This window comes from Sarcophilus harrisii, chromosome 4 (genome assembly GCF_902635505.1).
Source record: "Sarcophilus harrisii chromosome 4, mSarHar1.11, whole genome shotgun sequence".
Taxonomy (NCBI): Eukaryota; Metazoa; Chordata; class Mammalia; order Dasyuromorphia; family Dasyuridae; genus Sarcophilus; species Sarcophilus harrisii.
This window is the reverse complement of record NC_045429.1, coordinates 385,759,031-385,773,509: the sequence shown is the minus strand read 5'-3', so window position 1 is coordinate 385,773,509 and position 14,479 is coordinate 385,759,031. Positions and strand designations below refer to the sequence as shown.

The window sequence follows — 14,479 nt, the reverse complement described above, 5'->3', positions numbered from 1 at the left end:
TTATTATTCTACTCCCCTCACCTGCCCAACGAACTACTAAAGTATTTACAGTATACTGGTTGTTTCCCTGGCATTTTTAACCCTACAATTCACCTTATTGTTGTAGGCATCTAACAAATGCTTGTTAAATTGAATTAAATTAAAAATAATTGCCAGGCCTCCCATACTCCTCCATTTTATTTTTCCATTTGTTTTCAGCGAACATAGAAAACTTCATTGAACTTTGTATGACAACTCAAGTTACCCTTCAGCTTTCTCTTGGCAGATTAAATTTTCACAATTTCTTTAACCTTTATTTTTTTAAATGCCTGTGGATTTTAGATTGTTTCTGTTCCTGTTCATCAACTCTGCCTCTTTCCTTCTCTTCTTCCTCTAAATATTTAGATTGGAATGTGGTCTGGAAAAGAAGGATACTTGAATCACAAAGGATTTTCTCCCTCTTTTTTTACTGGTTCTGGTTTCAGATTATTAATATAATTAAGTAGATTGCTAACATACTTGTATGATTGTAGCTGAAAAATGGAAATTCTTGCAGATCCATTTTGGCCAAGATCCATCAGGGTCCTCACTTGACTCTTTCCTAGCTGCCTATTAACAATGTCCCATCTTTTTTGACCTGAGCTTATCCATGAATCCCTTTCACAACTGCTAAAAGCAAAGTTATGGTGGAAATGGCACAATTTATTCAATCAACAAGCATTACTAAGAGCCTACTGTACGCCAAAAACAGTGCATTTTTCAACAAAGTCAAAAAATGGAACAATCTCTATTTCAAAGGAGCTTATGTTTTATACAAAGGAGTAAGCAGTGGGTACATCTGTGATCCTATACAGAAAAAAAACGCACGCAATGAATATGAGATTGTTCAGAAGGGAGAACACTAACACTTAGGAGGATCATAAAAGGCTTCAGGCAGAAAGTCTTGAAGGTAAAAGGGGATTCTGTGAGGCAGAGGTGAGGAAGAACCATGTTCCAGGTGTGTAGGCTGGCCAGCTAATGCAGATATACGGGGAGGCAGGAGATGGAATATGATATGTGGGGAAAAGCAGGATGAACTGTTAATTGGATCATAAAGTCAGGAGGGGAAGTGATGGATAAAAGGCCGGAAAGGTAGCTTGAGGCCAAGTTGTGAAAGATTTTAAAGGAGATGAGGGGGAAGGGAACACAGACTTCTCCTATGCCTAGGGATCTCTTTTTCCCTCTGTGATTATCTTTCATTTACATAATTATATCTTATTTAAGTAAACACCCTACTTTGTGCCAGACACTATATTGTGCTTCACAAGTATTATCTCATTTAGTTCCTATAACAACCCTGGGTGCTATTCTCATTCCCCACATTACAATTGAGGAAACCCAGGCAGCCAGAGACTAAATGATTTATCAGTATTTGTGTTTGATCTGAGGAGTGATAAGGAACCATGGGATTTTATTCATGAGGGAAAGACATGGTTAGACCTGTTCATTATAAATATCAGTTTGGCAATTGTGCAAAGTATGTATTGGGAAGGGAAAAACATTGAGGAAAAGAGACAAGTCAGGGGGCTTTTGAAATGGACCTCAGTAAAAGATGGTGGCTGTGTGAGTAGAGAGAATTCTAGCATGTATTGTAGTGACAGAAACTGCCAGATTGTGCAACTGATTGAATATGTAAGATGAGAGAGAATGAATAATTGGAGACAACCCGGAGAAATGGTGGTATCCTGGACAGAAATAGGAAAGTTTAGTAGAGGAGAGTGGGTTTGAGAGGAAAGGTTATTTGAGCAGAGATTTAGAACTGGAAGATATTTGAGAGGCCATCAAGTCCAGATAAGGAAATGAAGGCACAGAGCAGAAAAAAGACTTGCTCAGGTCTTGCAACTACTAATTAGGCATGCATATGCATACACACACACACACATACACACACACACACAACTTCACATGTCTTTTCCCATTATTATTATATATACTGAGACAGCTTTTACTTGGTATCTATTTTGTTTTTACCTGTTTGTATCTGTGCTGTTTATTTCCCATAAAATGCAAGCTTTTTGAGAATAGAATCATAGGATCATAGGCCTAGAACCACAAGAATTAGTCATTGGATCCAGATCTCTCACTTTATAGATAAGGAAAGGGAGGCCTAAAAAGGGTCAGTGAGGTACCAGGTAGTAATAAGCATCAGATGTGGGATTTGAACCCAGTTTCTCTGCTTTTGAGACAGGCTTTCTTTCACTGCACCATGATTTCATTCCTGCTTTTGGCTGTCCAGGACACAGCACAGGACCTGGCCCTGGGTAGGCATTTAATAAGAATTGTTGATTGATTGATTGATTGGAGCGAGCAATGGACTTGGAGTCAGAACCAACCTGAGTTCCAATTCCACCTTCTGACCAAGACCACCTTCAGACTCTGCAATAATGAAATGTTTTGTTATGCAACTCTTGGAGCAATCGTAGAACAATTATTTGTTTTAAAAGAATTCTTTAGTCAGTACTGTGCCAAGAGGTAATTACTTACATTGTCCCAGTCTTAAAGGAGTTCATATTCTAATGGGAGAGATAGTATGCAAACATCTCCATGGATACTCAGTTTATAGCATGTGATTCTGGACAAATCATTTAACTTCTTTCAGCCTCCTTGTGTGTAAAATGAAGATCATAATAGCACTTCAGGGGCAGCTTAGTGGCAAAGTGGAAAGAGTGCCAGAGCTGAAGTTAGAAAGACCTGAGTTCAAATACAGCCTCAGATACTTATTAGCTGTGTAAGTCCAGGCAAGTCACTTAATTCTGTTTGCCTCAGTTTCCTCATTAGTAAAAATAAGTGAAGAATGAAATGGCAAACCACTCCAGTATCTTTGTCAAGAAAACTCCAAATGGGGTCATCAAGTTTTGGACATGCAGGAAAACAACTGAACAATACCAACTATAGTACTTTCTTTCCAGAGTTGTGAGAATCAAGTGTATGGAAGGTAATTAGCCAACCCTAAACCATTCTGTAAAACTTGAACTACTATTATTATAAAATGTATAGTTTATTATTTCTTGCTTTTAAAAAGAGGGAAGGAAATTTGCAATAATCATCACTTATTTCAGCCTTCCCCCAACAAAATACAGTGCATTCCAATTTTAATGAAGATCAGGAGACTGAGGCAGAAAGGAGTCACATAAAGGGTGTCACTCTCTGAACAAGTGAGAGCCACACTCTTAGGCTTCAGACCCTCTCCCTGCAGCCCACAAGGCCCTCTGCTTCCTGGGATAGCACATGAGTAAAAATGGAGAGAGGTGTATTTCCACTCAGTCCAAAGAAGTGCCTATGAATTCCTCTTCACTAGAGGTTTTCAAATGGCCTCCAAGGACTGGCTTGTTGGGGGTATTTTAAAGAATATTTGTATTCCTCCAATTCTCCCTGAGCAACAAGAAAACTGTTTGGTTCTGCACACATATATTGTATCCAAGATCTACTGTAATCTATTTAACATGTATAGGACTGCTTGCCATCTGGGGGAGAGGGTGGAGGGAGGGAGGGGAAAAATCAGAACAGAAGTGAGTGCAAGGGATAATGTTGTAAAAAATTACCCTGGCATGTGTTCGGTCAATAAAAAGTTATTAAAAAAAAAAGAATATTTGTATTCCACTAAGAGATCCTCAAACTCCCAGGATATTCTATTCGTGGATAGATTTTAGGGGGTCCGTGAACTTGTAGGGAGGAAAAATTACATTTTTACTTCAGTTTTATTATTTCCCTTTGTAATCCTATTTATTTTATACATTTAAAAACATTATTCTGAAAAGGATGTGTAGGCTTTACCATACTGCCCAAGGAGTCCATGATCCACAGAAAGGTCAAGAATCCTTGGCTTATATGGCCCCTGCTATAAGGGAAGGAGAGGCAGTTAGGTAGCAAGGTAGATAGAGCCCTAAATCTAGAGTCAGGAAGATCTGAGTTCACATCCAACCTCTGACATTTAGGGGCTTTGGATCTTGGGCAGATCACTTTACCTCTGTCTGTCTCACTTTCTTCATCTGTAAAAGATATTTATACTCCTATCTCCCAAGGTTGTTGCAAGGATCAAAAGAGACAATAACACTTCACACATAGTAAGTGCTTCCTTTCTTCCCTTAAAGCATTGGAGTTCGGGTTGTCACCTATATAACAATATGAAATCTTCCACTGATGTTGGTTTGATGTTGTCCATCTTCCAGAGGGAACCATATCATCTTCAGTTCCATGAGTAAGGATGCTAAATGTGTCTATTGAGGAAGCCTTCCCTTGATATTGAGTTCCTTCCCTTGTGAGCTGCACGCCACTGATAAGTTTTGCCTGATCTCACAAAGGAAAATTCTGTTGCTATAAGAGTAGGGAAGGAAGGGTCCTAGAGCCAGGAGAAATAGAGCAAGAGGGATTTCACCATCCCACTCAAAGTTCAGTTTCCCACAACTAGCTCTGTATCCCAAAAGAGATTAAAAAGAAAGACAGAAAGAAAAAGGACCTATATATACAAAAAATAACCATGTCTTTTATGGGGACAAAGAATTGGAAATTGAGGGGATGCCCACCAATTGGGAAATGACTAACTAAATTGTAGTATGTAATTGTGGTGGAATATGAAATTTTACTATAAGAAATGATAAGCAGGATGCTCTCAAAAAAAACCTGGAAGACTTCCCTGAGCTGATGCAAAGGGAAATGTACTTTGGACAAAGTAACAGCAATAGTGTAAAATGATTAGCTGTGAGTGGCATAACTATTCTCAGCAATAAGTGATCCAAGACAACTCTGAAGGACTTATGATGAAAAATACTATCCATATCCAGTGAAAGAACTGAGGGTGTCTGAATACAGATCGAAGCATATTGTTTTTACTTTATTTTTTTGAGGTTTTTTTTGGGGGGAGCCTCTGTTTTTTTTTTCATAACATGACTAATATAGAAATGTTTTGCATGATTACACATGTATTACTTGTATTGAATTGCTTGTCTTCTTAATGAGGAGGTGTAGGAAGGAAGGGAAAGAATCTGGAACTCAGTTTTAGAGATGAATGTTAAAAATTGTTTTTACATATAACTAGAGAAAAATAAAACACTAAATTAAGAAAAAGGAGAAAAAAATAGAAATTTTTCCCTTGGGAAATCTGCCTACTGAGCAAATTGACTTAACTTGCTTTGAAGCACCTGTCCTTTTGGTCTGTGTGCTCATATACCCCAAGTTAAGAACCACAAGACAGGGTGACCTTTCTTCCAGTTCCATAAATCTATGATATTTGAATAGGTTAAAGGTTAAAAACTCTTGACACTCACATTAATGTCTCACTTAACTAGAACTTTGGTGGAATATGACCAAGAACCAAGTTATTTATTTATTTTTTTAATTTCTTTTTTTTTTAATATCTTTTTATTTACAAGATATATGCATGGGTAATTTTTCAATATTGACCCTTGCAAAACCTTCTGTTCCAACTTTTCCCCTCTTTCCCCCCACCCCCTCCCCCAGATGGCAGATAGACCAATACATGTTAAATATGTTAAATTATATAGAACCAAGTTTTTTAAAAAATGTCTCTGAGAAGTCAGAATAGATTGCATCTTGGAAGTTTTACTCTCTCTAAGGACTCCTTAATCCATCTGGACCGTGCCAGATAGTCTCCATGACAGAGATCTGCTGTGTGGCCAGCAGAGGTCTCCAGATTTTATGCCCCCTTAACATTAATGATCAAAGAGTCATCAAACAAAGTTAGCTTTGTTAAAAATTTGAAGGAATCTTGTATGGTTTTAAACTTACGAGATTCCTTCTTGGAAGAGAACCATTGAGGTGATTTTTTTACTCTGCCAAATTAGTGCCTTTTTAAAAATAATCAATAAACCACATAGTACATTGGCTACAATCTTGTATGTCATTGTTATTGACATATTGTCTCCATAATTAGAATATGTGCTCCTTGACAGAAGGGATTATGTTCTTTGCTTTTCTCTTTCATCTCTATCCCATAAGACAATGTCAGTTGTGCTTGTGAATTGACAGTGTGCTCAGGGATCTTGTATTCTCAGCATCTCCCCATCAGGGATGAGAATGGAATGAGAACATGTGTGTTGTTGTTGTTAACAAAAAGAAGGAGGGATTGTCCTCATCCTCCTTGGGCCCCGTTCTTGAGTGCCTGTAGAAGGAGAGGCTGCCTTTGATGATGTCTGTCACTCTCCTGCAGAAACGCCAAGGTAGCTTGTGTAACCATGGCAATGCCGACCAGTGTACCCCCGACAGCAGGGGCTCATCGAGAAGCAGCAGCTTGGAGGAGGATGAAGAGGAAGAAGAGCTAACGCTCAAATATGGGGCAAAGCACGTGATCATGCTCTTTGTGCCGGTTACTCTCTGCATGGTGGTCGTCGTGGCAACCATTAAGTCAGTCCGCTTCTATACAGAGAAGAATGGACAGCTGTGAGTCAGTCCTGTGTACTCAGGCTTGCAGGATATGTGCGTGTGTATGTGCAGGTGTACATATGTGCATGTGGTGGGTTGGGAGTGGGGCCAGAGAGAGAACAAAGGGACCTGATAGATTTGTAGTCCTCAATGTGGAAAGAGAGAAAACAATTAGAACTGGAAAAGGCCTCAGAGAGCCTCTAGCCTAATGGTGTCCTACTCAAAATAGAATCTGGGTCACTAAATTATACCTGCAGGTGGCATATTGACCATATATAAATAAGGCTCTATTGTTTTTGTATTTATTTTATTAAATATTCCTAATTACATTTTAATCTGTTCCCAACAGTTTGATGACCTCTGAGCTAACCCAATTCCTGTTTTACATGTATGGAAACTGGGGCTTGGGGGTTAAATAATTTTCTCTGTGTCAAGAGAAAAGTCACTGTAGGGCAGAGATGAGAGCCCAGGACTTTACCTCTAAAACACAATTATTTTCAAGAAACTAATGTCTGAATTTTAATCTTAGCTAAGAAAAAGACTTTTGAGAAGGCCTCCCATCTTTCCCTACTTCCTGCTAGACTAACACTAGTCAACAGACTGAAATTTGAAGTTGCCTAACCTGAGGAGTTGGGTGAATTCTTGGAAAATCTGGGCCTATTGGCAGAATGACAAAGCCTGACCCAAAATGGTGGGCCAGCCAAGGACCTGGAGAAGTAAAGGGAGAAAATGGGTGAGAGAGTTCAAATAAAGAGGAGAAAAGGTTAGGTGTAGATAGGTCTGAGAGGGAGACTAAGTTAGGAGACTAGTTATCCTTTCTCTTTTCCTTCAGCATCTACACACCCTTTACAGAAGATACCCCTTCTATTGGTCAGCGCTTGCTCAACTCGGTGCTAAACACCCTCATCATGATCAGTGTCATTGTGGTCATGACGATATTCCTGGTTGTGCTGTACAAGCATCGTTGCTACAAGGTGAGTGCTGGTGGAGCAACCTCTTGCAGGTCGGGAGCTCCGTAAGGACCTTGCTTTGGGCTTGTTCTGAATCAGCACTGAAGCATGTGAAGCTCTGGGAGTCAGTATCACTGTCTGACTATCTCTGTCCTTTCAGGCTGTGTGATTGGTATACACGTATTTTGCATGTATGTGTGAACATGTGTATTTGCCTGGTGTATATATGTATACTTGTGACATATAATATAGCTTTTTATAATTGTGTGTATGTACACTCAGATGTCCTCATCAATCTGAGAACTCATCATTTGGGAATTCCATCCATATCTGCCCATCCTGTGCAGTTCTTGTCTATGTTCTTTGGAAAGTTTGGTGTGAGGATTCTCACCATGCCTGCTGTCTCCCTCACTATTGGGATATATCATGGATACTTGCATAGACTGACATACCTAGAGGCAGCCTTCATGTCTCATGTGTCAGTGACCCTGGCAAGTCACTTAGTGCTCTAGGCAACTTTCTAAGACCATGACTTACAGGACAGTTGCCATTTTGCTTTGATTAAAAGAAATTTTCTTTCTGCAAGTTTGTTACAATAAAATATAGGTCTAGTCCAAAAAAAGATTTCTGTACCCAATGTGTATGTATATCTGTGACGTTTTCCAGTGCTTTTAAGGTTTACAAAGCGCCTCCATTTTCAGAGCCTGTCCTTTTTCTGCTATACCATAGTTTCATTTGTCTTTGGATACTATCCCAGGTTAAGTAACTTGCTCAAGGTAAGGACAGGCTGCCCGTAAAGGTGAGAGAGAAAGTTTGAACCTGAGGCTGTCCCAATTCTGAGTTTAGTGCTCTTCCACTCTATTACTCCCTCTAATATAAAAATATATACATGTATATATAGTGTTTTATACATAACGTATATATATTTGTGTAGATGGTGCAGTAGATAAAGCACTGGGCTAGGAGTCAGGACATGGCACAGTACTTGGCACAGTACCTGACATAGTAGCAGCATGTGTCAGTTACTAATCTTATTATAATTATCACATATTTGCATATGTAAAGCACTTGGCACAGTACCTGACATAGTAGGACCATGTGTCAGTTACTAATCTTATTATAATCATCACGATTTGCATATGTATGTTTTGAAATAACATCTTCTATGTATACATATATGCATGTGTATGTCTGTCTGTCTCTGTAGCTAGCAATCTGTTTTGTTAGAAGAGGAAGTGATAGAATGAAAAGAGTGTCAAACTTGAAATTGGGAGAGAGCTGGGTATAAATCCAGACTCTGACATTATTACATATATACTTTAGATAAGCCACTTATTACTGCATCCTCCACTTCCTTCTTTATAGGATTGTGATATCTACTTCACAGAATTGTGAGGCTTAAATGAAGTAATGGAGATAAAGCATTTTATAAACTTTAAAGCACTAGAAAAATGTCAGCGATACATGTTATTGTATGTTTGTGTGTGTCTTTTGGCGGGGTCTAGATTGATAATTCCTTTGGTATAAGGAACTCTGTAAAGAAAGTCCTTTTAGCAATGATGACTGACAACTTTTTGTGTGTAGATAGATAAATAGATATACAGGGATTTGATGCAAAGTTTCCTAATTTGAAGCAGGCCCTCTGTCTGCTCTGTCAGTCTTCCTCGTATAGGCATTGTCTGCATAGATGAGTGTACCCTGAAAAAGGCCAGTCTAGCTGCTTACCCACTAGTTCGTATTTAATGCCAGACAAGTTAAGGTGTTTGCATCTTTCCCCCTTTCCTCCTCATATCCATTCTGGACATGCTGTGCAGTTGTATTGTGCTATGATTTATTTCTTAAAATGTGCTATCAGAGTTCCTTTTTTATTTAGATTGTTCAGAGCATCACTTCCCTATGTTAGAAATTAATTTCCACATTGATTCTCCTTATGAAAAAATAAGGCTTTATTTGAAGGCTGTGACTGCCACAACTGGTTTTTGTTTTGTTTTCTTTTCCCGTTTCCCTCTGGAACTGGCTCTGTGCAGATTCCACTCTGTGGTCTGAGAGGCTTTCAGCCCCTGTCTCCAAGAGCCATTTCATCTGGAGACTGTCCTGTTGTCTGGGCGGTTCCAGGCAATGTGGCTGCACCAAGGTATCTCCTTACCTCTGCTGGCTCTTTCCAGAGAGTTGGTGCCTTTGGGACAATGGCCCTACAGTCCTTTTCCTTGTTATGGAATATACAGGAATCCTAGAATTTTTAAAGCTAAAAGGGGCCTTAGAAATCATCCTGTTTAAGGTTTTTATCATATGGATGAGAAAACTGGGGCTCAGGTCACACGATGATTTAATGGCTGAGCAACCTTGGTCCCTGACTCCCAGTCTAGTGACAGATACCCAAGAATTAGCTTGCTAGGGTTGCCAGAGAGCTGTGTTCCTAAATCATCAACTAAAATAAGTATTGCCAATTCTGTAAAGGTAAAATTAATTCATATTTATTACTTATTGTCAGAATTCAAATTTATTGCTAGTATATTAAGTCCAAAGGATTCTTTCCTGATTGCTGTTTTCTTTTGGAGGAATTACACATTATGTCTGAAGTGGATGCTTCTTAGGAGGGAAGAATGGGTCACTATTTCCTAGGGATGTACTTTACTGTGGGAGTTGCTGCCATGATCATCACTGCTGCCTCTGTAGGTGAAAGGACTAGTCTTAGAGAGAAATCCCTTCCCTCTTCCCTTAAAGAAACTGCCTGTCTTCCCACTTGGCTTCTGTTCTGAGATTGGGGAGTGTTCCTTATTTGATGATCCTTTAAAACTTGCTAGCTCCTCAGTGACCCTAATTTATGCTAATAACATAGATAGGACATGAAAGGGCAAAGCAGTTCCTGTTATTCAAGGGTCTAAATCCTTGTTTGTGATTAAGAGATTAGTATCTGTGCTAAGGAAATCTTGAATTTCTTAAAGTCTGTAACATTTTTTCATTATCTTCAAAGTATTTTATGCACATTATCTCATGTAATTCCCAAAGCCACATAATTAGTACAAGAATTATTATCCTTATTCCTTACAGACGGGGAAACTGAGACTTGAAGAGCTGCAGACTTGCTCACAATCACCCAGGTTATAAGTGACAGAAGCAGGCTTCAGACCCAGGTCCTCTAACTCCAAATTCTGCATTCTTTTCTGCTGTACCGCACTAGTGCTCACTATTGGTCCAGCCACACTCATTCAATGCTTACTGCATGCAAAGGACTGCTGAGCCCTGGGAGTTCAAAGAGGAAAGTCAACCGTTCCCTGCTCTCAGGAGCTCACATTCTGACAAGGGCAGATGGAAAGGTCCCGTTGTCCTTAGAGCCCAGCAGCCAAGCAGTGGATGGCAAAACCACAAGGCATTAGAGAGAGTGCAGTGGGTCAGGAGATGCCCAATCCCGTTGGGAACTGTGAAGCCATAGAGTAGAACCTGTAGTTGCTGTTATTGAGCTATTGGCTAATGGGAAAACACTTTGAAACAGAGACACTGGGTGCCTGTGGGAGGTCGTGGGGCCCTTCATCTTTCCTGCTCCGATTCGTCCGGGTTGGATGGGACACTGCAGCAGTGCCGAGGTGAGCCACGCGCATCGTTGCCCCTCGCTACTGTTGCTAAGCTTAGCTTTCTCTGAAACAGCATGCAGGCCGAGAACATTTCTTGTGTAAACAGTGGTATGTGTTTCTGTTGTCCAGTTTATCCATGGCTGGTTGATCCTGTCTTCTCTGATGCTGCTCTTCCTCTTCACCTACATTTATCTTGGGTAAGTGTCTGCCCTAAGGTTTGGAATTGTTTCAGTTACGCTTTCATCCATACTGCTCCCCTGACGTGAAGGGCATGAAAGGGGACCCAGGACAGAGATGGAGGTGTGCATCCGCCTTTCCTCTCCACAGCCCTGCACTTTACAGACTAGAAATCTGAGGCACACACAGTCATACAGCTGGAAGCAGAAAGAGGCCAGGGTTCGAGAGGGGTATGGTCAGAGCCAAGACATGGATCCACTTCCTCTGATCCTAAGGCCTCTGTTGCTTTTTGAAATACACTTCAATAAGGGACAAAAATGATATTTAGCAAAGGAAGAATATAGGAACAAGCAGAACTAGGATTGCCTTCTCTCTGGTGCTAGAACACCTAGCCAATCAGTAGACATTTATTAAGCAATGCTATGTGCCAGGTACTGAGCTAGGCCCAAGGAACTTCTATTCCCATTTTCTTGTGGAGATTGATCTACCTTGGTTGGCTGTGTGTTGTGTTTTCAGTCTCCTGTAAAAATACCATAGCGAGAGAGGCAGCATGGCATAGTGAACAAAGTTCTGGCTTTGGAATCAAAAAGACTGGGTTCAGGTCCTTTCTCTGACACCTCCTGGTTGCATGACCAGAGCTAGTCAAGCTCTTAGTGCTGTAGGCAATCTCTCTAAGACTATATACAAAATGGGTGTCAACTTGTCTTGGTATAGGACCTTCTTCTCTCAAACAGTGAAAACCCAGATCCAGGACCAAAATTTAAAAACAAGTTTACATTTTGCTCTAAACTTGATTAAGAAATTATGTATTGAGAGCTAGTAGAGACCTCAAAGAGAAACCATCAAATGGAACCTTCTTATTTTAGAGATAAGGAAATTCAGGCAGCACAGAGAAATGGTGAGTTGCCCATAGTCACATAGGTAATAAGTGCAGAGGGATTTAGGCCAAACTCCTCATCTCCAATGTTGGATGGAAAACTCTTCTTTTCTAACTTTTATTCTTTAATCTAAAACTTGGTTAATTCCAAATTTAGAAAATGATTGATTTGGGACATTATACTCTGTTTTGAGATGTCTTCTTATTCGAGATTCCTAAGTGATGTAAGAAAGACATAGAACAAATGTTTCCTAGTGCTTTTGGGGATATGGGCAGCTAATATTCTGTTATGTTTCTTGCTGGATTGATGAGTAAAAGTCAGATATCTAAAGCCAGGAGGTCAACTAGGGATCCGTGAGCTGGTTTTTTTGGTTTTTTTTTTTAAATATTTTATAACCTAAATAATCGGTGTCCTTTGGAATTCTATTTTACTTATATTTTTAAAATCATAATTCTGAGAAGGGGTTCATAGGTTTCACCAGACTTCATCAAAGAGCTCCATAGTACAAAAACTTTACAATCCCCTAGTCTAAAGGAAATTTCAAATGAAATTCTAAAATAAACCAAATAGTGGACTTGAAATGAATGTAACAAGATCTCTCTTCATGACAATATATTTTGGAGTGGAGGTGAAAACTTATTTGAACATTTAAGACAATAGAGATCTTAGCACTAGAAGGAACCTTACAGATCACAGTACAATTTCCTGACTGCAGAATGGAAAGCTGAGGCCTAGGGAAATTAGAGAGTTTTCTTCAGTCATTCAGAAACTACATGGAAAAGCTGGAGTATAGGCCCGGCTTTTTATAACTCTAAAATGCTGCTCTTTCTGCCTGGATATTGATAGGAGTTAGAAGAAAGTACATCCAGCTATCAGAAATGAAAGTGACATATTCAGAGAGGGAGAGGGAGAGGGAGAAGGAAAGGGAGGCTGTGGGTGTGTTTATGAGGCCAATGAAACATCTCCAGCAGTTTATAGTGGGGGGAAAGGGCTGATCATGGACCAGTAAAGTTTCTGTAACATTCCATGGAGGAGGAAAAGGTTACTCCTGTTAGTAGTTTTCATAGAATTTCAAGGTTCTTGAAGCATTTTATGTACATTCTCTCTTTTGATTGTTATGAAAACTCTGTAGAGCAGGTTCTTATTTACTCTTATTTTATAGCCATAGAAACTAAGTCTTAGAGAGGGTGTCTTCCCAGAGTCATATAGTAAAGAAGCACCTAAAGCAGAATTTAAACCCAAGATTGCCTGACTCCAAGTTGAGCACTTTATCTACTGTGCCATTTTGAAGGCAGAAGATTTTAAATTAGATCAGGGTCCAATTAGTTGAAAGTTACTATGCAAATAGGATTTCCCTCCCATTTCCAATGACTTCCTCTCTGCTGGTTTTGCTTTTCAGGGAAGTGCTCAAGACTTACAATGTGGCTATGGACTACCCAACCCTTTTCTTGGTCATCTGGAACTTTGGGGCAGTGGGAATGATCTGTATCCACTGGAAAGGTCCCCTGGTGCTGCAGCAGGCCTACCTCATTATGATCAGTGCTCTCATGGCCTTGGTCTTCATCAAGTACCTCCCAGAATGGTCAGCCTGGGTCATCCTGGGAGCCATCTCTGTGTATGGTAGGACAGCCATGGGCAGGGGTGCTTATCTTGCACCAAACAATAAGGGTCAAATCCTATCATTTTACCCACTAGAATGTAAGATCCTTGAGGGCAGGGACTGTCATTTGTATCTTTTAAAGTTAAGGCAGGCTCTGGTACATGAGGTATTTAATAAATGCTTTTTAATTGAATAATTCCAGTTAGTCTTTTAAATGTCTTCCTTCTAGAGAATGTAAGCTCCTTCAGGGCAGGAACTATTTCATTTTTATCAACAGGTACTGTATGCCCAGTGCCTGGCACATTACAGGCATTTAATATGTGCATGTTGGAGTGAATCTTATGAAACAAAAATGGGGGATTTTTGACTAGAAAGTGACCTTGCAAAAAAAGTAGTTTTTTAATTTATTTAATTTTTAATTTGTCTTTTTAAAAAAATTGATTCTTTCAGACCTACTTTAGATTCCAACTTTTTGCTAATTCTTGGGCACACACCATAGTTTAGGGCAGAAATTTGTTCAACAATGGGTAAGCTTTAAGTAAGGGATGAAAACCAAGGACAAATGAGGGGATCCATTCTTCTCTTTGGTCAGGGGTGAGGGAAGCCCAGCTATCCATTTCCAAGAATTTGAATCAAACAAGTTTCTGGAATGTGCTTAAGAATGAGGGTCGCTTTTCCCTGATAAGGACTTCTTGGTTTTCACAGATCTTGTGGCTGTGCTGTGTCCTAAAGGGCCCTTGAGGATGCTTGTAGAAACTGCTCAGGAAAGAAATGAACCTATATTTCCTGCACTCATATATTCATGTAAGTCCTCCCACTTCAACCCCTACTGAGCAGCTTAAACCATGTGAGGGTGCTTATCTTTTCACACCCTTTCCCTGTTGGTTTTCCCAGTGCCAATAACCA

At 39.8% G+C, this 14,479-nt stretch overlaps 1 protein-coding gene across 3 annotated transcripts in view; it reads left to right on the top strand.

Annotated features, from left to right (window-relative positions):
- Positions 1 to 14,479, top strand: part of PSEN2 (presenilin 2) — a 36,269-nt gene that overhangs the window by 13,148 nt on the left and 8,642 nt on the right. For all 3 annotated transcript variants that reach the window (XM_003767759.4, XM_031967017.1, XM_023502024.2), the window contains exons 3-7: positions 6,185 to 6,414; positions 7,229 to 7,370; positions 11,048 to 11,115; positions 13,373 to 13,593; positions 14,279 to 14,377. In XM_003767759.4, the coding sequence (XP_003767807.1) occupies positions 6,185 to 6,414; positions 7,229 to 7,370; positions 11,048 to 11,115; positions 13,373 to 13,593; positions 14,279 to 14,377 (760 nt within the window). The remainder of the gene's footprint in view (positions 1 to 6,184; positions 6,415 to 7,228; positions 7,371 to 11,047; positions 11,116 to 13,372; positions 13,594 to 14,278; positions 14,378 to 14,479) is intronic.